This window comes from Megascapheus bottae, chromosome 8, assembly GCF_031878675.1.
Source record: "Megascapheus bottae isolate mThoBot1 chromosome 8, mThoBot2.hap1, whole genome shotgun sequence".
In the NCBI taxonomy this organism is placed as follows: domain Eukaryota; kingdom Metazoa; phylum Chordata; class Mammalia; order Rodentia; family Geomyidae; genus Megascapheus; species Megascapheus bottae.
This window is the reverse complement of record NC_143516.1, coordinates 26530452-26557428: the sequence shown is the minus strand read 5'-3', so window position 1 is coordinate 26557428 and position 26977 is coordinate 26530452. Positions and strand designations below refer to the sequence as shown.

General features: G+C 36.1%; 1 protein-coding gene across 3 annotated transcripts in view; it reads left to right on the top strand.

Moving 5' to 3' along the window:
* Positions 1 to 26977, top strand: part of Rspo3 (R-spondin 3) — an 84572-nt gene that overhangs the window by 18537 nt on the left and 39058 nt on the right. For all 3 annotated transcript variants that reach the window (XM_090338170.1, XM_090338171.1, XM_090338172.1), the window contains 3 exons: positions 11234 to 11425; positions 13354 to 13500; positions 16857 to 17054. In XM_090338170.1, coding sequence (XP_090194296.1) covers positions 11234 to 11425; positions 13354 to 13500; positions 16857 to 17054 — 537 coding nt within the window. The remainder of the gene's footprint in view (positions 1 to 11233; positions 11426 to 13353; positions 13501 to 16856; positions 17055 to 26977) is intronic.

Below are 26977 nucleotides of genomic sequence, written 5' to 3'. Positions count from 1 at the left end.
ACATTTCAGCAATGATATTAGGAGAAATGTCTCCTGTGGCCATTCTGTGGCCCCAAGAACAGCTGATTTTAGAAATTGACATTCTGTGGATCTTCCGGCAATTAAATTCATATTTCTCTTATTAATGGTCCTTTAAAAGAAAATTATCTGCTCATTGGCTAATGATTGATTTCACAATTTATTTCCTTACGTCAATGAAGAGGTCAAACATTAAAATGTTATAATTTATTTATTTAATCTAAGATGACTTACAATAGGGCATCATTTGTTTTTAAAAAATGAATCAGTTATAAATGCTCTCTTCAAATGATCAGTTTTCTTACTAAATTACCAATTTTCTCATCAAAGACATACTTATTCTGTTCTTGGTGATGAGGAAAGTTTCATATCTGGCTCTGAGCAGTTAAAGTATCATAGTCACAATAATTCATGTCAATATAATTATGGCACAATAATTATAAATCATATTCAATAATGATTATTTCTATTAATAATATATGAACGATTTATATTATCAATTATTCATATTGAGATCCGTTTATGCAGAATTATACTTCGTCATCATTCATTTACTTGATTGAGTTCTATATCCTTTTAAAGCAGACAGAACAGATTTCCCCAGTCATTTGACAGGTAGATATTTGGAGATGATAATCCATTCATATAGCATTAAGGCTAGGAAGCAGATATAATTAAACAGGGATGGAGGATATATACTTACTTTCCTATAAAACTCTATTGCTAGCCAGGTGCGGTGGCTCTCGCCTGTAATTCTAGCTACTTAGGAGTCTGAGATCTGAGGATCAAGGTTCAAAGCCAGCCCTGGCACAAAAGGACCTGAGACTCTTATCTCCAATTAATCTCTAGAAAATGTGAAGTGGGGCTTGGCTCAAGGGTAGAGTGGCAGTCTTGAGCGCAAGAGCTCAGGGACAACTCCCAGGCCTAGGGGTAGAGCTGTAGCTTTGAGCTGAAGAGCTCAAGTTCAGCGCCCAGGTGGAGTTCAAGCCCCATGACCCACAAAACAAACAAACAAAAACAAACAAAAAAAAATCCATGGATTTTCTTTCACTGTCACAATCTCCCTATATCCCTCCACTAAAGCGTCTAATATTATATAGTTTCAAGGAACTGGTTATAAATGCATGTGCATTAAAGGAAATCTTTGCTATGAACAAGATTCTTACTGGCTAATAAACTGAATTAACAGATGCTCATGTAAGTTCAACATTGCAAAGAAGTAGATACCAAGGGATTTTGGTTTTGTTTGTTTGTTTAGAAGAAGAAAATTTACTGACATTATAAAGTACACATACAATTCTGGGGAGGCAGTTCTACACTAGATCCCTCCACAGTTCCCAGGGTTTCCCCTTCTAACAGTGGGGAACTAATTATGTGAATCTCAGAATTCTCAGCTGGAAATTCACAAGAAAGAGCTCTGAGTTCCTTTCAAGTTCATCCATATGTCCACCACTCTCAAATTGTCTCCTTGTATTTCATTCAAAACTTTTCCTCTTTTCCCCCTTTGCATTTGTATTAATTTATTTAGTTTCCCAAAAAGTCCCATTAACTATTCTAATTTGACTCTGTATTAACTCATCCATCAGTAATTGTTCCTGCCTTTAATTTTCTGTTGCAATAAGTTTCTCATCGGTGTATTTGTAAACTTTGGAATTCAGAAAGGTTGATTTACTAAGACTGTTGCAGGATTCTTGAGGCATGTTTTATGTCTCCATGTGATTAGACCCTCAAAGACTGATTCCAGCAACAGCTGGATAGATACTTATTATTGATGGTAATGAACATATCATTTGTATCACCAGCATTAGATCATCTGGAATGCTTCTTATAAGTTCACCATGGCCATTTTCAAACAAAAATTGTTGGGAGTGGAACCCAGGCACTTCAATTTTCAACAAATACTCTGGGTCTCTTTGGCTCACAGTAGAGCTCTGGAGCCACAAGTAGAGACTTTTGGATCTCTGCTCCAAACTAGTTAGTATCTTAAAATACATGCTTGTCTTCAGTGAGTTTCCAGAACCTCAAAGCCATCTTGCCCAGGGTGTTGTATGAGGTCATGAGTGAAACTCATTAAAATCTATGTCTGTGATTCTTATACATTCATTTCTTTCTCCAACTATTGAGCTTCTGGCTCTGTAAATTGCCTAATCTCCTACATTACAAATAAGGATCAAGAAAGTGATTCTTATTGCTTAGAGGTTTCTGAGAGTGGTTAATATTGACTAAATGGACCCCAAATACAGATGAAGATGGAACACAAACTTCTTGTGAGTGAAGCAAACTGCTGTATATATTTTGGATTTCTAATGAGTTACCCTTAAGAATTCTAGGTGCTTCACCTATCATTTTACTGAATTCCCTATGTAATATCCTCAGTAATGTGTCAAGCAGGATCCACATTGCAGGTAAGGAAGGCCTGGATCAAGAACATAAGCAACTTTTGTCTATATAAATAGATTACAAATTCCTTGACACAGATAATTGATGTTATTCATCTTTGTACTAACCAGCAGGATATGGGTGTTAATTTTTTCAATGAATAGCTGGATTAAGAAGTAACTGCTGGTATTTGGCTAGGAAATGTCTGAACTTAGATTTAAAACCATGAATTCAGAAACAGCGCTCTCCAACCACTGGGCCCTGAGAAGTGTGCAGAGATCATTTCTGAATGAGGTGGAAGTATGCGAGCTGTGTGAACACATCCAAGCATACATCATACTCACAAGAGCATATATACTCTTCTCTTCTATCACAAGTATTGTGAATGTAGGAGAAAAATGTGCTGGTTTTCTCTGCTCCAAACTTTAAATGTGAGTCATAAAACTGGATTTTTAATAGTATGCCTACTATTTGTACATCTTTTTGTGCCTGTTAAAATACCACAAGTCTTTGCCTGCTGTTTGCTTATGCTAAGTCTTTAGCCATCAGATATGCTACTTTAGTATGCTATGTGGCAGGAAGATCCAAGTTTATTCATAATATAACAAAGTAGAGTTTGTTTTTTAGCACAAACATAAGTTTGTTTCATCCAAGAATGTGAAGTTAGTAGTTATGGACTCACACCCATGCAGATTCATGACCATTAAACAATCACATTTTCTGTTTATGTTGATTTCTAATTATTTCTCCTTTTAGAGGAAGAAGGGGGGATAAAAAGGGACTGGCTTTCTTAGCCAGACCAGAGCACATAATGTTTCCCACTGTTGGATGAACACTGTTGGATCTGTCTCACGAAAAACGCTGTTATTACCACCCACTAACTCATCAACAGCTCCTGGCTCCCTGCAGAATCTGGGTCTCCATTCCCCTTCCCCACCCCCTCTTGTCCTCTATTCACCTCCACTTGGGACCACGGCCATTTGGAAAAGGAGCAGCTTTCCTCCCTTAGCAACAGCTGGAGATGCTGAATCAGTACCTTACATTTTAACCCACGCAGAGTGTATGAACTTTGTAGACATTTCTATTTTGAGTTAGGAAAAAGGTTCTGATTGCCTATCCTGCAAATGTTTTGGTACAATCTTTACAGCAGTATCAGCTAGAGGTGACTGGCTGGTCACAAGAAAGCCACTCCTTAAAAATTAGCTTTGAAATTAGCCCATCGACTATAAATAAATATAATGAATCAAATGAGAGTGTTGAAAGTTTTTATTCAAAAGTATATATTGGAAATGAAAACCAGAGTCTTCTCATTCTAAATGATATGCTGTCTCAATACATGTTGTTAATGGCAAGATTCAGAAAAATGAAAGATTGAAATTTTTAAATGTGTTTATTCCTTCTTCACATGACCTCTTATAAGTTTCACAACTTTCCTATTTTTCTTCCACTCACACACACACACACACACACACACACACACACACACACACACACGCTTCAGTAAAAGACAAATGAAATTTTAAAACCCCAAATTAAACTAAAATTACTGCTGATGGGAAATGGGAAGAAACACAGGAGAAAGGCAACATTCCCAAGAGCAAAACACATGTGGATTGATGCACCATCTCTTCAAAGGTTGGAATTGGAATGCAAATTCCCACATTCATTACAAGCTAGAACATTTTCCTCTAATATAAAAATTAATAAGAGAACATAGTTTGTAGAATACAACACACTGGTTCAGTTCCCAGAGCCATAAAATTAACAGGAATTAAAATGAATACACTTTCAGGCCACACGTGTTCTTTCCTTTCTTTCTGGTACTGGCCAAGAAGACAGTCTCCATGTGCTTAGGCTGTGTACTTCATTCATGAAGGATGTTTAGGCTCAGGATCCACCCATCGTCTCCAACCTCAGCTCATGTCACTCACAGAACTTTAGCCTCATGGATTCCTCTTGTGCTTACCTTCACCCTTACAGTCAAAGCTTTCTACTGGCAGGAACTCTACCCAGATGAGTCTTCCTCAGGTGTTTGTGGCTGACTCCTCCTCACTCTCTAAGGCTCAATAACCCCAAAACATCCTCTGTGATCATTGTGTTTACTACAGCTTCTCAAAGTACCTCCCTTGTTTTACTCACCTGTTATTTCACCTACAGCTATCATGACAATCTGTATTTGTTTATTTGTTCAGCACTCATATAATGATCCCAGAAACTGGATGTCTCATTCACTTTTGCATTTTCCTATCATGAATTAGAAGCAGGGTGAGATCTCCTTTTGGTCAAGTTTGTTCATATATAAGACAACCCTTTCTGTCACCTTCATTTCTAGCCCTGGTCCTTTAACATATGGTTAGGTAAAACATAGTCTTTCAACAAAGTGCACTACTAGCTATTCAGTATATTTTAGATTTCAAGAATTTTACAGCTATCATCATGGTCTTAATATTTTCTGCTGACTTGATTTTAGTGGAAAGAATAATTACTATTTAATGTTAGGTTTGTCTTATAGCTGTGGTTTTGTTTTGAAGTATTTACAGAATATAAACATTAGACTCCTCTTAGAAAAGGATTATTTGATGACAGAAAAAAAGTAGGTTTACTAATTTCTCAAAGAAATCACTTCCATGAAAAACGATGTATCCCCCCCCCATGTTATAATAATTGTGGGCTACCAGTTGGGCTAGTGATGATATTCTTCTTCCTTTTTATAATTTAATTTTTTATTGTAGGGGTAAGGTATACAGGGGTTATAGTTACATTAACCAGAGAGTAGGTGCATTATTTCTCACATCTTGATACCCTTCTCATGGGTTTGTCTCCATTTGTCCTCTGCCCACTCCTCCCAATCATCTTGTTTTCCCCCCTTCCCTTTCCTGTTTCAAATATACAAATAAATGTAAAGTAACAAAGTCAGATACAGAAATAGTGATGATATTCTTCTCTGAGAGCATTCAGAATACTGTGAACCCATTCATGACAGCACAGACTTTCAGATTATAGATTGATTTAGTGGCACAAAAGACTTAAGAGACCATGTTGTCCTAAAAGTTATAGGTGAAGTGATGTCCCTGTTATTGTCTTGGATAAAATATGTACAATATGTAAAACATGCATTAGTGGGCTTGCAAATATATGTATAATTTTATGCATACATGTATATACAGATGAACATGTGTAATTACATATGTACATTTAAATAACAGGTGAGCTTTAATTTATTTAATGTTTATAGCATCATGTAATAAAGAATGTTTATAACATCAGATAATAAAGAATATGTCAAAAATAGCAAATCTATTTAAGCATGTGGTTTTTTCCAATGAACTATTAACAATAACAATAGAAGATTGTGAATAAATTTCTGTTCATCCAGATGTCATAGCTTTGGAATGTAAAAGAATGTTGTATTCCAATATGTAATTATATTTAGTCATAAAGCCTTTTATATGTATTTTAATCACTCTACCTAACTTCTCGAATTGCTTAAATGCTATGGAGACTTAGCCACTGTCAGTTCTAATTGGGAAGCTTTAAGTTATGAATAAACCAAAAGCATGATTCTCAATAATTTCTTGACTCAACCAAATTTGAAATAGAAGTGCCAAGTAATTCAAATTTTTAATGTTAGAGTTTTCTTAAAGTGAACATTTCCAAGCATTCCAGAGGAACCATGAAACATCCTCTAATTTTCAATGGCTGCTATGTTACTCTGAACCCAAATATGACTAACAATCCAGCCCCAAGTTATGGTAAAAATGTGTTTTTCTAACCAGAAAAAATTGCACATTTTCTCTAGTTAAACAAATTACTAAATTAAATAGCATCTAGAAAAATATTCATTGTTTCACTTTGAATGATATATCATAGTCATAATTAAACATCTTCAACATGTGACTTTGAACTTGATTGTTTAGCCAGATATTTATACACACAACCCACTGAAAATCACAGATTGTAGGTAGCTTCTCATAACTATTTACTGTGCTAACATTTTATTTATTATTTTTAAAACAAAATATAGGATGTTACTTAAACTACTGCAGTTATCCACCCAATAATCAAAATCTTCATTGAGAATCTCTGCAATAAATGGTTATTATCTGTTAATGCTGAGCTGTATCAAGAAAGTTACCCAGAAATTGTCCAACTAACCAAACTCCCCTGTCCTCAAGAAACTTACATTTAATATGAACATCCTTCTAAAAGGACTGGAAGAAAAAAATGAAAAGAAATGTGCCTATTGTTATGGAGCTCTATACATTTCTTTTCCTTTCTCCTAAGGCCTCTCTGTAGAGAAGAGCAGCCAGTAATGTTTTAAAGGATGCTTTAGGGAGACTTGACATAAGTTTTTGCTTGTCGGTTGTTTCATTCTTCAGTTGGCTTAAAATAACTTTGATCAAATGTGTGTATATATTAATGTCTAATTATTTATGATATCAAGAATTTGTTTTGATGTATTAAGCATCTCCTTTACATCCAATCAGGCTTGTGCTGTTAGCCTTAAATTTTTTTAATTTTATATTTCTGGAAATTCTTTGTCTGCAAATTTAGAACTACCAGAGGTAACAGACCATACTCAATAATGAATTTCTTTCGTACAGCAATGTAATTTATGGCAGCAAATTTTCAGTTACACAGTAGAAGGGAACTAAGTAAGGCAAATCCCTGAAGCTTTAATTTAAAGTGTTACAGAAACAGAATTGAGTACTCCCACTGTAACTGATTTGATCCTTCATTCACACAGAAAATAAGAAGTTAAAGGCTGTATATGGCAGCAGCACTCTGATCCCATTTTAAATTCTGTGATTTTTTGAAATCAATTTTAACTCTCATAAGAATAGCAAATTTCTAGGCACTGTTGCATCAGGTGCATATCACCACCACAGCCACAATCGCAATGTCCCGTATACAACCACAACAACCCATCCAAGGTAAGTTCTGTCCTTGAAAATTCATGATTCTATGTCCCATGCACTTTGTCCTAAAAACACCTGTGGACTTCTCTCCCCGGTACTCTTCTCTCTATTTACTGGCCAGAACAAATTTAACGTATCATCCCAAGTCCCCTATCTGAATCAGTCTGCATTCAGTTGGTCATTAGATTTGGTGGATTTCATCTTGTACAGATCCTTAGAATATGTTTCCTTGTTCTCCACAATGTAATGCATCCACATGCAATACGTCCACTATACACTACAATGCCAGGAAAGCACTTGGTAACAGAAATCTCATCACATCACTTGTCAGACTAAAACACTCGAAGTGTACAGAATAGCATCCTTAGCATGTCTCCAAAGCATTCCATAATCCAGATCTAGCCTTTGTTTCCTCTCTCGATGTTCTTTCCACTCTCACCCACTGCTGTTGATGCACAGTTGCATCAGACTCATCCCCTTCTCCTCAGTTGGTGAAGCTGTGGTGTTTCCTCCTCTAGCCCAGCTGCATGTGCCAATAAAAACCAACTTGTTTTCTAAGATTAAGTTGAGATATAGGAAACATCCCTTACCTTTTCCATTCCCTCATCTCCTTCATTTATAAAAAATAATAGAAAATATTGTTTGAAAAAGAAGTTCAGAATGTACAGTAGTTATTTTATTAGAATGTTGCCTTTTACAAAAAATAAAAGCAAAGGAAGCATGATAAAAGTAAAATTCTATTTTCTGTTTTAGAATCAAGATTTTATGACTGAAAGAGTTATTATGGTCAATCCAGACCCAAGTTTTCTGTGGTTTCCACATAAAAAGTAAAAGCTCTTGCCTTAAGATGATGTTTGGGAAATTTGTATCTAGTTGTGTAATACTGACTATAATTTGAACACAACACAACAGTTCCTAATTCTCAACCACAAGAATATAAAATCATAGATGCTAACCTTGATTGTCTCAATTTCACTCATTACTTGCAGTTACCACCTTTCCTTTCCTTTTCTTTATTTTTTTCTTTTTCTTTCTTTCTTTTTTTTTGTCAGTCGTGGGGGTTGAAATCTTGGCACTGTCCCTGGTCTCTTCAGCTCAAGGCTACCACAATACCCCTTGAGCCACAGTGCCACTTCTGGTTTTCTGCTGGTTAATTGGAGATAAGAGTCTCACAGATTTTTGTGCCTGTGTTGGCTTTAAACCGCAGTCCTCAGATCTCAACTTCCTGAGTAGTTAAGAATACAAGCATGAGCCACCATGCCCAGCTTACCACTCACATTTTTTAAAGAGAAAGCTTGCCTTCATTTGCATCGAAAATTCATTGCCTGATTTATTGTTACAATATTTCACATTGTTATCTGATATATTTTATATGTGCTTAATTGGTTATTTGAAATTGGATGGGGAAGGAGGAAATCAAGATAAGCGGGAGGGGGATGGGGACTATGTCATAAGAAAGGGTATCAATGTTTGTGAAGTTATGCACCTTCTATCTGGTGAATATAATGTAACACTTCTATTAATCACAATAAATAAAAGAATGACAAAAAATTAACTGATCAACACAGATGTTCACTGAAAATTGAAACAATCGACTTCTCCTTGACTTTAAAAAACTCATATTTGTAAACCTTTCCCTGTGAAGGCCAAAAAAAAAAAAAAAAGATTTGTTGTATCTCAGCATTGACTTGCTTTGTTTCCTCAGTAAATGTTTCAGAGAAGGAGAAAATAGAGCATAGTATTGCAGCACATGTTATAATTCAGAGAAAATTGTTGCCAATAAAGACAACTGTAGAAAGATCTCTTTTGGAGAAGTTTGAACATTTCCAAGAGGTGTTTCTTTCTTTTCTTCTTCTTTTTTTAATAGCTTTCAATTCCTTACCTCAAGGAATGTCAGTATTTGAGGTTGTAAGTACATGTCATGTTTTTATTAATCACTTTTAATTAGCAAAAATTTCAGGATAATAAAATTCCAATTGAGCATTGTCTACTACTCCCTGCACTTGAGTGGCAGCAGCACTTGTATATGAACAAATCCCACCCGTCTTCATAGAACCCTAAGTGCCTTGGACTTAGCAGCAATTTTCTTTCAAGTGAAGTACGTGTTTCCTTTAAAAAGAAATTCTTGTGGAAAAGTTTTACTGGTTTTTACCTATGCATCTAACTTCTTTCAACTGCATATTGATTGGCTCTCAATCCATAGAATTCAATTGCTTTCCCCTTTTTAAGGGGAGGAGGTGTTTCCCTGCTTAAAATATGTACACACTTTCTGTAAGTCTCCAGTGCTGAGTTCCTGGCATGAAAAATGACCCTGTTACTTTCAAAGCCGTTTTCACTTACAACTCCCTTAGGTCCTATAATGTCTAAACCTCCTGTGCCACTTTTATAGGACGTCCCCCACCCCACAAAAAAGCATGCACAGGAAAAGCAACCTTCCCTTCCCCCCACACGCTTCCTCCGTTTATTTACAAAATGTCTTGGAATGAGAATGAGCTGCTTGTGGTTCCTGTGGTTGACTCAGAGATGGCCTCCTCCAGGCAGAGGATGCTGGTCAACTGAGTGACCTCTCTGCAGCTAAACCATGCAATGCTTTAGTAGAGCTCTATAGCATTGTGAGTATTTTCTATGTCTGCCTGCGGTGGGGACCGGAGGGGATTGTCTTTTGCAAAAGAAGAACTTATAACCTTGACATCACTATAAAAAATAATGGAAGGTGTGTAAGAGATTTTTACCTTTAACTGCCTAAAAGACAAATACATTTGGGGATGCTTTTAGATTTCTGTGCATCCACCTCCGATCCCAAAGGAGCCTTATTGTTCCTTTTATGCATCCTGAAAGGACTCTGAAAGGTTAGCGTTATGTGTCACTAAAGAACACATTCAGGAGCAGATGTCACCCAAACACCAGCCACAGGAAAGATGCCTTCCTCCTTAGCAGTTCCTATCAGGTCATCCATAGTTAATGGTCCTAGAAGGTAAAGTGGGAAGGAAAGTCCCAATCTCAAAAAACACAAGTCTCCAAAGTATTTGGTCACATTATCCATATTCACTAGGGAACACTTACCTCCTGCATTACTGACCCTTGTAAATCTGGCAACATATGTCACAAAGATCCTCAGGCAAGACCAGCGCATACTCACCCAATCTGCCTTTCCCTTGACTAAGAGCAGAGAAGTGATGAGACTTATTTCCGAAAAGATAAAAAGACTAAACATCAACAACAACACACTCATATCTGATTCATGTGGCATTATTCATCAGATCTATATACCGTATTCTCATCTTTCTATTGAATTGAATGGATCATTATTAAACCCACATGAGAAGAAATCTGTCTAGAATGGCTAGAAGTGTACTGAGTTGCTCGAACAGTTTCACAGTCAATTGAATCAAAGAGCCAAATTGTCTTTTCAGCTGGCCATAGTGGAAAATTACTCTCAAACTTCGTGCCCTGCTCAGGTTAAGCTGTAGTGTATGCTGTTATACTTGCCAAAGAAACTAGAGGCATCCTTTATATCTCATACATAAATGAAGAAATCCTACAACACTTGAATGAAATATAGCCGTTCCCACATACAAATGAGCACAGACTGCCAACCCTTCATTTCCCAGGGTGCTGGTTTGATCAGGATATTTTACGTATATTTTATATAAATGATTTGAACCAAACACGGTCTCCATTTTTAAATGCACACATTTTATGACTTTTGAGATTAAAGGCACTATATGTATTGAAGAGACAGCCAAGCTCACAAAAATGTAAAGTCGCACCGTATCCACTAAGTTCCCTAAAAGTGAAAGCTAACGAAGGAATTGTATGTACTGCCCCCACATGCTAGTTAACGCCCGCCTGCCCGTCTATCCATATGTATGATTAACCTTTTTTTTTTTTTTTATCTTTTTACGTTTGTTCCTCAGTGCATCCCAGTGTCAGCCAAGGCTGCCAGGGCGGCTGCGCAACCTGTTCAGATTACAATGGATGCTTGTCATGTAAGCCCAGACTATTTTTTGTTCTGGAAAGAATTGGCATGAAGCAGATAGGAGTGTGTCTCTCTTCATGTCCAAGTGGATATTACGGAACTCGATATCCAGATATAAATAAGTGTACAAGTAAGTGCCTACACAACATTATATTTTTATCTCATCCTTGGGGGACTTTACCAGATGGCCTCTGATATCCGCGATAGTGAATGTTAACTAAATAATAGTGCTTACTTGATATTTAGGCTAACTCCTATGTACACTTATATTCAGACCTAAGGGTAGGAAAAAAAAGAATTGCCACTAACTTCCAAAAAATACTCATGTTTTATTTGACTTTTTATTTTAGAATATAAATGAACGCTCAGGCTGGGAAAATGATTGTTACTCAGTGAGCCTATAGAAAATAATACTACATGTATCAATACCATCAGAGTTTTAAACACCATCATAAAATCCAAATATTTAACCTGGAGCATCAACTTAGCTAATTTGGGTTCCAGAAAGATTCCAGTATAGCAAATGATATATTTAACAGTTGAAAACAAATATTGGCACTCTACAAATAGTGGAATTCTAAAGGTATACTGGCAATACTCAACACCACCTGATCTTTCAAAATGTAAATTCAGAAGTATTACTTTATACAAGCCTCACATGTATCTCTATCTCTTGTGACCTAAACCCATCTAACCATGATCTACAACTCTGTTTCCACCATGTTCCACCAGCCTCACTGCCCTTCTTAGATCTGCCTACCTAAAATTCTTCAATAATTGTTCTACACTGACCCTTCTGGCATTGTGAAAGCTGTTTGTACACATCTTTGTTTAACTAGATTTCTTACTTCATTCTTTTAAGTTACCGCCTCAGAGTTGGCATTCTATAACCGTCTTATCTTCTTTATCTGTCAATTCCCCCATTTCTCTTCCTGCCTTTCTCTATTGCTGTTGCTGTTTTCCAGAGCGTTAGTCACTGTAGAACCAAATGGCATTACTGAGAAAAAAGATGATCTTCTGAATGGTTCTTGGCTAGTTATGTAATCTTTTGGAAATTCATTTACCTTTTCTGTAAATGGGGAATCATAACAGAGACCACATCTTGGAATAATATCAAAGTTTAAATTACACAATATTGCAAAACACTTATAATTATTCAGGTTTACAATAATCACCTAATAAAATGCCAACTATTGTTACCATTTACTACTTACTTTCCTACAATGCAAGCTGAATGGAGACTGGTTTCTTTGTTTGTGCACTGTATTCAACCAGTATCCAAAATAATGCTCCACCTAAGTGGATAATGAAATATGTTTTGAATTTTAAACAAGTTTTCAAGAATAATACAAAGGCAATATCTCAAGTTATACAAAAACATGTCAAGACAGGAGTTTGGGCTTGGTAGAGTGCTTGCCTAGCATGCACAAAGATTGAGTTCGATTCTTTGGTACCATATACACAGAAAAAGCTGGAAGTGGTGTTGTGGCTCAAGTGGTAGGACGCTAGCCTTGAGAAAGCCCAAGGACAGTGCTCTGGCCCTGAGTTCAAGTCCCAGGACTGGGAACAAAACAACTCAAAACAAAACATGTTCACTATCAATTTATATGAATCAGTGCTTCATTTTTTAGTCATTATGTTTGTCTATATATACATCCATGCCTAACACACAAACACACATGTAATAATATATACATATCTACGTAAAACAGGTTGAATATTCCATATCTAAAATACCAGAGACTAGAAGCATTGCAATATTGACATAAAATTTCCTGGTAGAATATCTAGCCCTAAAGTGAAGATTCAAAATCTGAACTTTCTTGAGCACATTGCTATGCACCAGATACTACACCTGAAATAGAAATGTTCCACCTATATTACCAAAATTTATTCACAACTGCTATAATGATTTTGAAATTAGCAAGTGATATAAATCAGCTAAATGGCTGAGAAACCCTTAATGTCATTCAGCAAAACTTAAGCCCATGTATTTGTTTTATAGGGTCAATCATAATTTAGAGGATTGTGAAAACCTGTTTTGCTTATGTCTTCCAGAATGCAAAGCTGACTGTGATACCTGTTTCAACAAAAATTTCTGCACAAAATGTAAAAGTGGATTTTACTTACACCTTGGAAAGTGCCTTGACAATTGCCCAGAAGGGTTGGAAGCTAACAACCACACCATGGAGTGCGTCAGTATTGGTGAGAAAGAACTCAGGTTTAGAATAGATGGGAAATGACTCAGAGAATTTTGTCAGCTCCCTGCAGGTGCTCCTCAAAGTGTAATTTTAAAAGGGTCTGAGAAACCTCTATGAGCTCTTGCTTTCATCTTTTATAAACATACAATCATAAAAGTGTCCTTAGAGCCTTAACACGAGTCAGAGTGTAACTTACCATAGTAAATACTCCATTGTTTCATAATGACTGATGACTATTTTTTAAAGTAGTCTAATCATCATAGAAATTTGTTTTGTATCAGTAATGGGAAGCAGCCTTAGGACAAAACAACTAGGCGTAATCTCAACCAATCACCAGAGTTATTTTCCAAGGAGAAGACATTTTCTCTTGACATGCCCTATACTATTTCTCCTCACACAGACACTTGGAAACAAGAAAGAGAGGATTGTAGACTCACTCAAACTGACAGAAGAGACACTTCGAGAGTTTGATTAATTGCAGGCTGAGTTTCCTGGAGGGGAGGTCTCTCAGACAAGTTGTTTGTCTAAATAACAGATCACTGTCAGGCTATGTTTTCCCTCTTTTAAATGTTGTGCAGCTACTAGAGCCATGGGTTTAATGAACACTTGGGAAGCAGATGCTAAACCAAATGGGAAAACAGCATAGGGAAGCTCAAAATCCCCTGGGCAATAACTGTAGGAACCTTTGAAGCTGCTCTGGTGCTGGCATGTGTGCACAAAAACCCTCCTGATTCAGTACCAGATAGTCTCCAGGATCGCCCCCCGGCCTCCTCAGTACAGCTCCACCAGGACCTGAAGCGTTGGCATAATGACTGTAAGGTGGTAGCTTAACTCTTTCAAACCTCAAACTTGTATTCCTGAACAATGCTTCTGGTAGATTGAAACACAATAGCGGATATTGCAAAGCTGACCTCAGAAGCATTGGGGGGAGGGGGGAATAACGCTGAATCAGTTCATGGCTCTCTTCAGTTAAGTCTTTTCTCTAGTCAATGAAAACATAGAGAAACAACTTGAGAAATGGTAAAAGGCACATGAGAAAGCGCTTCAAGTTCATCCCTTGTGTAAGTCCTGAAGGCTGATGATTAGATATAAGTTCCAAACAGTGGAAAAATAGGAAAGACTTTTGTGGAATATTCCAGAACAAAAATCCAGTTTTAATTACCAAAAGACTATGGCATTTCTTAATTCAAGAAAAAAATGTATTTCAACTTTCTTAGTGGTGGTGGGTTTAGCATTCTCTTTTAAAAGATTATTTATGTTAAATTTATTAGTGTTCTTTTGAAAGTGAGACCATCGTACAGTTGTCATTTTGGGATTAGTCTTTAAAACTGTCTATGGTCCCTAAAACTACCCAAATTTAATGCTTCAGTATTTTGAAGTAGACACTTGCAGTGCTGAGGTCATTGGCCATCTTTGGCTCATTTAACAGGTACAAACAAGCTAGGACACCGGTAGTAGTATAAATCAGACTCATCAGGACTGGCTCTTGCTGATTATTCCAAAATGATGGATCCCCTAAGGTGGTATCTAAAAGTATAACACATGGAGGCTTGATCCAAACTCTCAGTGAAAATGATGACCCGATCCCTGACATGAAGACACGTTCAGCTTGTTCTATTAAGAAGTGGGAAACTAGGACAGAAAGGTAAAATGTTGACCCTATAGGCACACTATAAATTCCCAGAGCTGTGACCAGCCCTTGGCTCTTCAATGGTCCCCCAAAGTAATGAAATCCCTTTGCTAGAGTCTACACCATCATCTTGTTTTAACTTTAATATATCAGTCATTAGCAAGAGAGATAATGTTCTTATGTAGAGCTGGCATGAAAGAGGCATATCACAACCTATCCACACTATCTACCCATGATTTGAAGGTCAAATGAAGCCTATGCATCCTCTGGGTTCAACTGCATTCAATCTTTCCATGATGTGCTCCAGTAATAAATGATCCAGTGGTACAAGAAATAGAAAATAGGAAACAAATAGGATATATTTGTATTTGGTTATTTGAAATTGGATAGGGAAGGGGGTAAAACAAGATGAGGGGTGGGCGTGGGGGGGAGGGAAATGGGGACCAAGGCATGAGAAAGGGTATCAGTGTATGTGAATTAATGCACCTTCTATCTGGAGAATATAATGTAACCCTTCTATTAATTACAATAAAAATATATGAAAAAAGAAGAAAATAGGATATAATAGCAAGTGTAGGCAAAAAAAATCCTGCATTTGCTTTTTTTGCTCAGCCTTGTTCTAACACAATGGATTCCTAAAAGTTGTTCCAAACAATATCTACAAGTCAGTATCCTCTGCATTATTAGGAAGGCAAATTCGTAGCTCTACCCCCCAGACTAATCAATCTGAAACTCTAGGGATAAGATTTAACATTTTACCCAAAAATATTTTAGCACTTTTTATGCATTCTAAAATTTGAGAACTCATTTTCTAACTGAAGTGTGAGAAAATGTTTTCTAACAAGCAATCACATCAGTTCTTTCTTTCTTTCTTTCTTTCCTTCCTTCTTTCTTTCTTTCCTTCTTTCTTTCATTTTGTCAGTCATGGGGTTTGAAGTCTGGCCCTGAGTGCTGGCCCTTAGCTCTTCAACTCAGGGTTAGTGCTCTACTGCTTGAGCTACAGCACCACTTCTGTTTTTCTGATGGTTAATTAGAGATAACAATCTCATGGACCTTCATCCTGGGCTGGCTTTGAACCATGATCCTCAGATATCATTCTCCTAAGTAGCTAGGGTTACAGGTGTGAGCCACCGTGCCCAGCTATCACAACATTTCTTAAGCTCTAGTAAAGATCATTCAACAAGTATAGCATTGCTCTAGAAATTATAAGGCATTGGTCAACTGTGAGAAACTATATAGTGTCGTGGTTAATGAAACCTAGAACAAAAAGTACAGGAAATAGTAAACCTAAGAATGAGTTTACCTAATAATGTGAGCACACACTCACACACACAAAAATCAACCTGAAGGGCCAGGAGTTTGGCCTAGTGGTAGAGTGCTTGCCTAGCATGCATGAAGACCCAGGTTTGATTCCTTGGTACTACATACATAGAAAAAAAAAGCCAGAAGTGGTGCTGAGGGTCAAGTGTTAGAGCTCTAGCCTTGAGAAAGTCCAAGGACAGTGCTCAGGCCCTGAGCTCAAGCCCAGGATTGGCCAAAAAAAAAATAATAACCTGAAAATATTCTCTGCCTCTTGTATTGTCTTTGTTCTTCATTTAAACAATCTTACACAATTTTGGTCTGCAGGATTTGACCTCAGAATTTAGGCAAGTGTTGCTGAAAGTTAACCTTTCCTGACTTAACAATCTGCTTGCAAACCAACTAAGGCTCTTTCTGTTCTCTGGTTTCAGTGCACTGTGAGACCAGTGAATGGAGTCCTTGGAGCCAATGCACAAAAAAAGGGAAAACATGTGGCTTCAAAAGAGGGACTGAAACACGGGTTCGAGAAATAATACAGCATCCTTCGGCAAAGGGTAACCTGTGTCCTCCTACAAGTGAGACACGGAAGTGTACAGTGCAAAGAAAGAAGTGCCAGAAGGGAGAACGAGGTATGATTCTACCAATATGTGATTGCTTGGATTCTCATAATCAGATGTATATTTCACTTTATTTCCTAGGGAACATTTGGCAATATCACTCATGTCTAAAACCCTAAAGAATATATGATCCCTAAATTACAGTTTTATAGATGTGATAACTTTTAAAACGGAATTTCATATCAGTATTCAATATCTTGGTGATAGAAGTATGACAACTGAATGATGCTGCATAAAGCTGTGCAAAGCCTTCAGTTATAATCTTAGCTGTGATCCCATCTACCTTTCTAGTGCCAAGAAAACTTTTGGGAGCTCTCATAAACATAAGGTCTAATATTATCTGGTATAAAACCATGACAACAAAACACCACCATCAACTTACACCTTCCACAATGCCTACAAATCAGCACAGTACAATTAGGTTAAAAGCTTTTGGAGGTAAACATTTACTTTTACTATTGGATCATATTTGAATTAATTATCAAGGCCATATTTTATGAATACGTCACAGCAAATAATGACATTCTATCCCCAGGTGTTTTTCAAATTATACTACCTTTTTATACAAGATTATAAAACCTATTGGATTAGTCCTTTTTCTTTTCTTTTTCCAGTCCTAGGGCTTGAACTCAGGGCCTGGATTCAACCTGTGGGGTTTCTCAAGGCTAGGGTTCTGTCACTCGAGCCACAGCACAATTTCTGGCTTTTTCTGTGCATGGGGTACTGAGGACTCGAACCCAGAGCTTCATGTATGCTAAGGAAGTACTCTAACCATTAGGGCACATTATTGGCCCCTGGATCAATCTTAACTGCCAGGATTTATTCTAAAATCCTTTGAGAATTAAAACTAAATACACTAATGTGATGCTTGAGAGATTATACACTTTCATTTAGAACTACAGTTAGTTACCTTTAAAATATCATTTCCCTATCTTTCTCATTCATCATTTTCACTACCACCTATAAATACATTTGGTAGCTTTAACTATTGGTAGTTATTGGTAAGTCTCTAAATTGTTCTCTCAACTAATTACCTTTTTAAATGAGTTTTCTGCCAGTGGAGTTGAACTTTCTTTAGTTATTTAATTCTCTCATTTTATTATTTTTTATTTGTTACATGAAATTATTGAATTCTTTATGATCTAATCTTAATTCATATGGATTGACAATTGAATAGAATACTGTGGGAGCACACTGTGAAGGTATAAACAAGAACCTTGTGGAAGCTGGATACTAGTGACTGAGACCTATAATCCTAGCTACTTGGGAAGCTGAAAATCAGATGACCAAAGTTCAAGGCCCTGGGTAGAAAAGTCCATGATTTTACCTAGATCAGAAAGTAGCTGGACATAATGGATGGAACTATCATTCACACTATGACAAAAATATAGATCACAGTCCAGATTCATACCTGAAGAAAACACGAGACCCTATCTCAAGAATGAGTGCAAAAAGGGACTGGGGACAAGGCTCAGTGGTGTATCAAGTGTAAACCTCAGTACCATCAAAACCAAACAAAAACAAGAACAGTCCAATAGAACACTAGATGTTTAAATAGATAACTGCAGTAGCATTTCTTACAGAGTAAGATAGATAGAAGAACTAAGTTTAATGAGAACACAGAGAAGGATATTTTGAAAATGTACTTCTTTTAGTACTCATACAAGAAGTCAGAGATTGAGGTCACCTGTGTTTTGCGAAGGACATTTTCTTCTATCGAACTGACCATCATCACATACATCAAGCCTTTTGTTACCACCATGATCAAGTAGTTAACATCTTAAAATTCTTGAGGACAGGAGTTATTTTAAAAGAAACTTCAAGGTTTTGTAAATTTCTAAGTGGTTTTGAGTATAATTTAGTTTCAGGCATGGAAGTTGGCTAGTGAAAAAGGTCTTTTTGGCATTTGTTACCAATTAATATAAAACATGTTGCATTTTAACAGTTAGGTTTGGAAGTCAAATATTTCATCATTGTACTTGGTATGTTCCTGTAGCTGTACATTTACTTATGTTTACTAGATTTTCTTGAAATATAATGACTCACAGGTGGTCTCTGCTCACATTCTTTATACAGAGAATCTACAGAATTAATCAGTATTTAGCACAATGTGCTTTGAAGTTTAAATGAAGATAAGCTTACGCAATAGCAAAATTAAATTATGCTACTGATTACATTTTAGGTCTTTATTTGAAAATGTATCTTTATAATTGAGAATGTATCTTTCCAACATGGGGCTTAAACATTAACATTGAAAACATTTTTTAAAAGTAGCAGCTGGAAGATAAATAATAGTTTAAGATATTTCAAATAGTAACCTGTGATATAAGACTTGCCTTAAAAGTTTCTTACTGAAATTTTCTTCTCTTTGAAAACACAGCAATAGTTTACACTTGTGAAGTGAATTTTTACAGTTACAAAATATAGTTGTTTTATTCATCTTAAAACTTAAATAATTCATACACTAACAAATAATATGCACCCCTATAATTAAATCCCAGATCCAGTTTCAACTTACTTTTCATTCTGGTTTCAGTGTGTATAATGTGTGTGCTTAAGTTAGGAAGAAAAATTTTTATTTCTTTGTTCCTTATTCCTCTAGCTCAATAGTTTTCTTAATTTTTAAAATGTTTACTTACTAATTCTCTGCAAACATACAAAAAACAAATGATTATCTCCTGTGCACATCCCTATATAAGCACTGTACCAACTATCATATCAACACATTACTCAAGTCCTCTGATATATTTACATATGTACATGCACATATATATATGAATATATGGATATAGTGTACATTCTTAAAACTTAATCATTTTCTGAATTTATAAACTAAATTGTTAGTAATCACAAAGTAGCTAAGATGGAAGGTATGAACTACCAGCATCAGCTTTTGAGGAGTGATATTTCTTATTAAAATACAATGAAAATGACTCCTATCACTAGGTAGTGGAAATATAAGTTCCTTTTCCACTATTAATTTAGATTGCTTCTAAAGTATGTAGAAGAAATTCATAAAAATGGGGAGATTCTTTTAGTTTCATAGCCAGATCACATAAAAGTAAACTAAAGGGGAAAATTCTCACTATAAAACGTAACCTAAAAACCTTGAATGCAAACTTATATCAGCGATCCTTGACCAAAGAGATTAATGATAGGCATAGATAAATCTTTTAGAATAGGTATGTAACATGTGTTTGGGGTTTTTCTGCTATATTCTAATTGCCAAAGCAATGTCCAGGGAAGAAGGATGAGATACAAAAATGACTTTCCAAAAGTTAATACAAAGAAGAAGGAAATAGTTCCTAGAAACAGAATGGATTTTTCCAGTTGTGAGTTGTCTTTTAATATGGGTATTGTAAAAGTATATTGCAAAATCTTTTTTTTTAACTTTAAGCAATGTCAATCAGTTCTTTTTTTTTACTTTCATTACTTTTTTTTAAATTTTATTTTTTTTATTGTAATTAGTAAAAGGGTTACATGATATTTGCCAGATAGAAGGTGCATTAATTCACATACATTGATACCCTTTCACATGTCTTGGTACCCGTTTCCCTCCCCCCCCACACCCCCCACCCATCTTGGTTTTCCCCCCTTCCCTATCAAATTTCAAATATCCAAATACAAATAAGTTCAATATATCAGATAACAAAGTGAGATACTATACCAATATGAGATAACCAAGGGACAGCAAAGGAGATGAGAGACAACATAGTACATTACGGACAACAATCATTCATTATATGGCTTTTGTTTCAGTATCCTGGAGGTCCTTTCAATTAGCTTCACATTATATGTCCTTATGTATCAAGATTTTGCTCTATTGCAAATCTCTGCTAGTAGAGCCCAAGGTTTCTACTGATTATGACGAATGAGGGAAACCATTGAGCCTAAGTTCCTGGCTCACTTCACTTAATATGATTTTTTCTAAGTCTTTCCATTTCCTAACAAATGGGGCGATGTCATTCTTTCTGACAGCAGCATAGAATTCCATTGTGTACAAATACCACAACTTGTTGATCCACTCATCAACTGAGGGACATCTAGGTTGGTTCCATATCTTTTGCAAAATCTTGTGTACACTTTTTTAACTATCACTTTTTTCTCAGGCTCAAAATAGCAATAGAAAATTAATTTGAGGATGAGAATGAAATTTTTGTAGTTCCAAATCCAAAATGTATTATTTGTTTACACCATGTTGTATTATCCTCCTTTACCAGACATAGGGATTTTTAATCCACCTTGACTTGCTCATCAATTACTAGCTTCAATAAGTTTTTTCCATCATGAACATCTGTCAGTTGAATTCTGTATTTGTGACATCAAACCATATAGTGTATATTTGAAGAGATTATACAGGTTTACATGTAGGCTATTACCACACAATACATTGAACTAGAACTAAACACGAAGAAAGTACATTTCCAATAGTCATCAGTTTATAATGCATGACTCTTTTGACATGCTAGGTGTAACTATCCCAGGTTAGGAGAAGGAAAACAGAACAAGAACATAGGCATACTTGTCTGGTGGTGGTAGAACTGTCAATATATTTCCCAATCATTTACACATTATCATAATTTAAAGCATGGATTTTTTCAGGAAAATTCACAAAGACACAGAGAAATATCAAATGTTTGGTTAACTCACGAATGAGATTTTAACGAATTACATGTAGCAGATAGACTAAAGATAGAAGAGAGAAGTGTCATAGAGAAACAAGAGTGAGGTCTACCTTCTTGATATAAAGATGACCTAGTATCCATTGCACCTGTTTTACTTCTTAAATAGTTTTGACTACTTCAACAACTTTGAGCTCTTTCCTACAGGAAGGATTTTTATTAAGTACTAATTCAGTTTGGACAAGACAATCTGTCAAGGTTTTAGAATTCATCAGAAGTCATTGGATGGATTTATTTGCTCAAAATAATTGAGGTTGCATGGCTTTGAGTGTTGAGCATGCTCTCTACTCATTTTCATTTCATGTAAGGCCAAGTGGCCTAAGGATGTTAATCCTGTTTAAGCACAAAAGGGTGAGAGCTTTAGCACTTTACCTCTATCTTTAAGTAGACTAAGTACTTAAAGGGAAAGACAACAAAATATATCGGTGAAGTAATAATGCTACAAGACTATGGTTCTCATAGGGAACAATTTTTTACCCCAAAGAATATTATTCTTTACTAATAGTACAAGGATAAGAAACTCTGGTGTAACTCAGCCATCTTGATGTCTCTCTTGGGCTTTGTCCTTCCTACCCAAATGGGATACTTATTCACATTCTGAGAAGGACCATTTGCCACCAAGAAAAAATTTGTGCATATTAGAAACTTTGATAGTAAGGTCAAGTAAGCTAGAGTAGATAGGGATATTATGCAAAGTATGTGAGCATTTTGTAGTAAAGTTATTATCCATAATTGTATTATTGCAATTAAAAATATTATAATGCCCACCTAAAATATTTAATCCTGTTTAAAACCCACAAGAAAGCCAGCCCACTAGAATAAACAACTTTTACTTCCCAAGAAATATTCTTGATGCAAATGTATATATCTCCTATTATGGACTAAATTCATGAGGCAAATGCAGTCTCACCTCTTATGGAGTAAATTCAATGTTTTATTTAATATGCTTATGGAGAAGCATACCAAGTTGTTCAATCACTGTCTCTTCACTAAAATTAATTACACAATTACAATCATCTCCTGTTTTGGAATACTCTCTATTATGTACATCAAATCCATTTGCAGCTCCCTCTTTTGTTTGTTTGTGCTATGTGTACATCTTCCTGGGGGCACATCATGATAATCTGACACAGTGTGTAGCATTCAAGTCACTGCAAATATCACTTTCATCTTCTTAAAGATTATCCATTTTATTGTTTAAATTTTCATACTCTTCCTTTATATATATTTAGATATATATCTTAACTTCCACCCATATGATGCCTGATGCTCTTTGCATTCTCTTCTGATCACCAATCCTCTCTATTCTATGAGATTCAATACTTTTTATGCAACTGTCTTTATTTAGTCCATTGTTTGTAGTCAAATACTAATCATTTCATAGGGTTCACCATAATACTATAAGAACTTTAAGACTTAGGAGCTCATCTCCTTAAATTTTTCCAATATGAGAACTGAGAACCTTCCCTAGATTATATTGTTACAAATTGAGAAATTACAGTTTATTTATACTGCAAACTAATTTTAAGTATTAGGCTTTTATAATAGAACAATTATACTCTTGTTGCTGAAAGATTATAGACATTACTAATTTCTAATTTTGAAAGATTCCCTAAACACACACACACACACACACACACACACACACACACACACACACACATAAACTTTATCCTCAAATCCTTTTAATCATGTTCATGTACAGCTCATTTTCTCACTTATATGACAGGGATTTTTCTCTTAGCCAACGTACACAACTCTTACTCTGTTCTTGTTTTTCTCCCACCAATTCTAATTTAATCACCAAAATAAATCAGTTTGCAAATGTAGGAGATATGTGTGGATTTTCACAAGCATGCAGGCTAAAGAAAATATTGTCTGCCTCAGTTACAGATGTTAGCCTGTCTTGATTCCTTTCTAAGGATTCACTGCTCCCCAGGTTTGGAGGTTAGAGAGCCAACTAAAATTTTCTATAAGTACAATTAACTTCCTGTGTTGTAATGTGACAGGAGAAACAAGCCAGAACTTGGGGATATGTAGAAGATGTGAAATGCCAGTTCATTGGACTTCTTACCTCTAACACATTTTACCATCTCAATCATGTTCTCAACTATCTCATTGTTAAAGAAAAAGTCCAGCAGAAAATAGGACATTTTAATGTCATGTCTTACAAGTCTGTAGTTCTTATCATTTTTAATATTTGATCCAAGAGTCATTAACTATAATGAATTACAAGAATGTCATTCTATTTGTTGGCTCCCTAATATATAGGGAATATTATTAATAATAGATTATTCATAGTGGAAATACTTAAGTGTTAGAATTATTCATATGGACCTTTCCTTCCCATGGTGGTAAAACAAGTATTTTTAATCTTCTCTGCTGTTGGCATATGCCTCAGTATCCCTATTCTCAAATATTCCAAATAGGTGATCCTTACAAATGCCTATAATTGTTGAGGTTTCTTTTTTTGTGACATTTGTAAGTACCCTGTGCCTGTTACCCTATGATATGTTTCACATAACACCCACTAGGCAGGCTATTGAAAATATACCACCTCTGCTATTTGAACCATTCTTCAGGTCATAATCAAACAACTATCTGATATTGTTTGGATCCCATGCATGAGGGTTATTTCACCCTCAATATATAGAGGCTTAAGGCATCAACTATCTGTGAAAAATCTGTGGCTAAGTAACATAGGCTGAGATTCCCAGGGCAGCACCGAACTTAGCTAGGGTCCTTTACATATTTTGATGGCCAAAGCCTGAAGAAAATAGCTGTGTGGCTATCATCATGAAGATAGTTATAGGGTCTGTAAGATTCCAAGCAGAATAAAAATGGTTCTTGAGGCTAACCTTAAAACTAACACGATTCTACTTCTCCAACCTCTGCTCATTTCTGCTAGCCACAATCTTGACACAAGAGGTAACGAAATCAGTTGCACCTGTTAAAGGAGAAGCAGCAATGTTACTTTGCAAGGTGTCACACTTGAGACAGGAGACATGGAAAATGGTGACCGTCTTTGCAATCTACCATAAAAGTCTCTCTCTTGGCTGCCGTTAGTGGAATGTGATTGCTTGATATTTCCACAACATCTTATTAAGAGATGGCCCCTTCCTTCATAAAAACACAGTCAGTATTTGATCAAGGAGGTGTGTAGAACATTGTTTCTAGTGCTCTTTTCCATGTGTGAAGAGTAAAATGACAGCTTCAAGTAGTGGAACAGCTTCCTAGTAAGGTGTTGAGTTCAAACTCCATATAACACCAGAAAGGAAGAGCAGGACCAAAACTGGGAAGAAGAAAAAAACATAAAATCAGGCCAAGGTGCAGTCATCCACTGGATAGATATTTATTAAAGCACCAGCAGTGAACAAAGAAGACAAAAGTCACTTTCATCATGGTTTTGTTTTCAGTGCTGGTATCTGACTATAGTTCCATCCAATCTCTCATCGTCAACCCACGATCAACCATCAGCCCGCTCACAGAAAATGCACCTGTGCTGGTAACATTCATTCTCATGCTTATAACCACCATACAGTTTCCATTAGAAGTTCTATACATATTTGTTTAAGCTTGCAAAAATGAAATGTATTTCGCTATATGGGTTCAAGGCAAATATCCGTAATTTTTTTCTAGGACCATCATGTTGTTGTGCTTATATATGCTTTTAAAATGTCTATGTAGGGTTAAAACTACAACGTGTAGCTGTGGAACAGAACTGAATTAACTGGGCCTTTGGAAAAATGACCCCAAGACCTTGGCTTTAAACAAAACCTCTTCTGGCCAACTGAGAACCCTGCCAATTAAGGAACATTCCCTAGAGAGAGACTCCAGAGAGCATCAGCATAAATTTAAATTCTGGACCCCCAATATAGTTTCCAAAAGGGCCTTCTTGTCCTTGCTAATTACAAAGTAAACACATGCTGCTGTCTGCCTTCCCACATCCCTAGTACAGTTATTGCTTCAAACTGCTGGTGTTACTAAAACCTCTTTGGCACCAGAGACACCTCACATTCGAAGGCACAAAAGAATTATTCTTTCTGTAGGCCATTATCTTTTCTCTTTTTATCTACTCCAGGAACTTGACAAGCTTTCTTCGTAGATGTCATAGTCTAACAGAAAGTCTAGCTAACTTTATGTTAGGTCTCCCAAGGAGCGAGATGACTAAGCAAATGCAACAAAGTCACAATTAAGTTCTGTACCACCAGTGAAGCAGAAGGACATTAAAGTTGTGTACAAGAAAACCTGGTGTGTGGGGGTCTTGGAAATGAGAATGAACCATTCAGATGGTTTAATCTAACATTGCTATCAAACCAGACTCCTGATACAGCAAGGTAAACTTTTTACTGATGGACATATGCAAATGTGAACTTTCTACAACAGTATGCTCCACTAGTAGGTTACCATTATTAGTGTAACAAAAACTAGATATAGAAGATTAATTCTTCAAAATCTCTTTTTAAAAGCATCTTAGTATATATTAGTGGCACAAGAGGGCTCATTGTGATGCTTCCATACATTCATCCAATGTACGCTGATTAAATTTACCTCTCAGTTTGTTCCCCCATCTCCTTGATCCCATTTCTTACCATTCTGTTTTCACACAAGTGTGTAAAGTACTTCGACCATATTCATTCTCCCTCACTCTCTCCATTCACTCTCCCATGTACCACTAACACCCTCCCCAAACAGAATAATTTGCACCTCTGTCATTCATTTATTTAGTGTAATTAATTATACAAATGGTTGCCTGTTGGGTTTTATACATGTATATATTATATTTTAGTCAGACAAGTACCCTGTATTGCTATTTCTTACCCATCTTGTCTACTGCCTTAATTCAATAACTTGAATAGTATTTGCACTTCATCATGAAGATACTGTTTTTCACCTCATCTTTCCAGTCACGTACTTCCAATCATATTCTCTCTACATATAAATAATACACACATACATATAAATATACACACATATATGTATTTTCATATATGCATCCATAATACTTAAAACATTAATAAATGAGCAGATAAAAGACATACACGAGGGGCCGGCAGTTTGGCCTAGTGGTAGAGTGCTTGCCTAGCATGCACAAAGACCCAAGTTCTATTCCTCAGTACCACATACATAGAAAAAAGCCAGAACTGGTGCTGTGGCTCAAGTGGTAGAGCCCTAGCCATGAGAAAATCCAGGGACATTGCTCAGGCTCTGAGCCCAAGCCCAGGACTGGCAAAAAATAAAAAAGACATATGT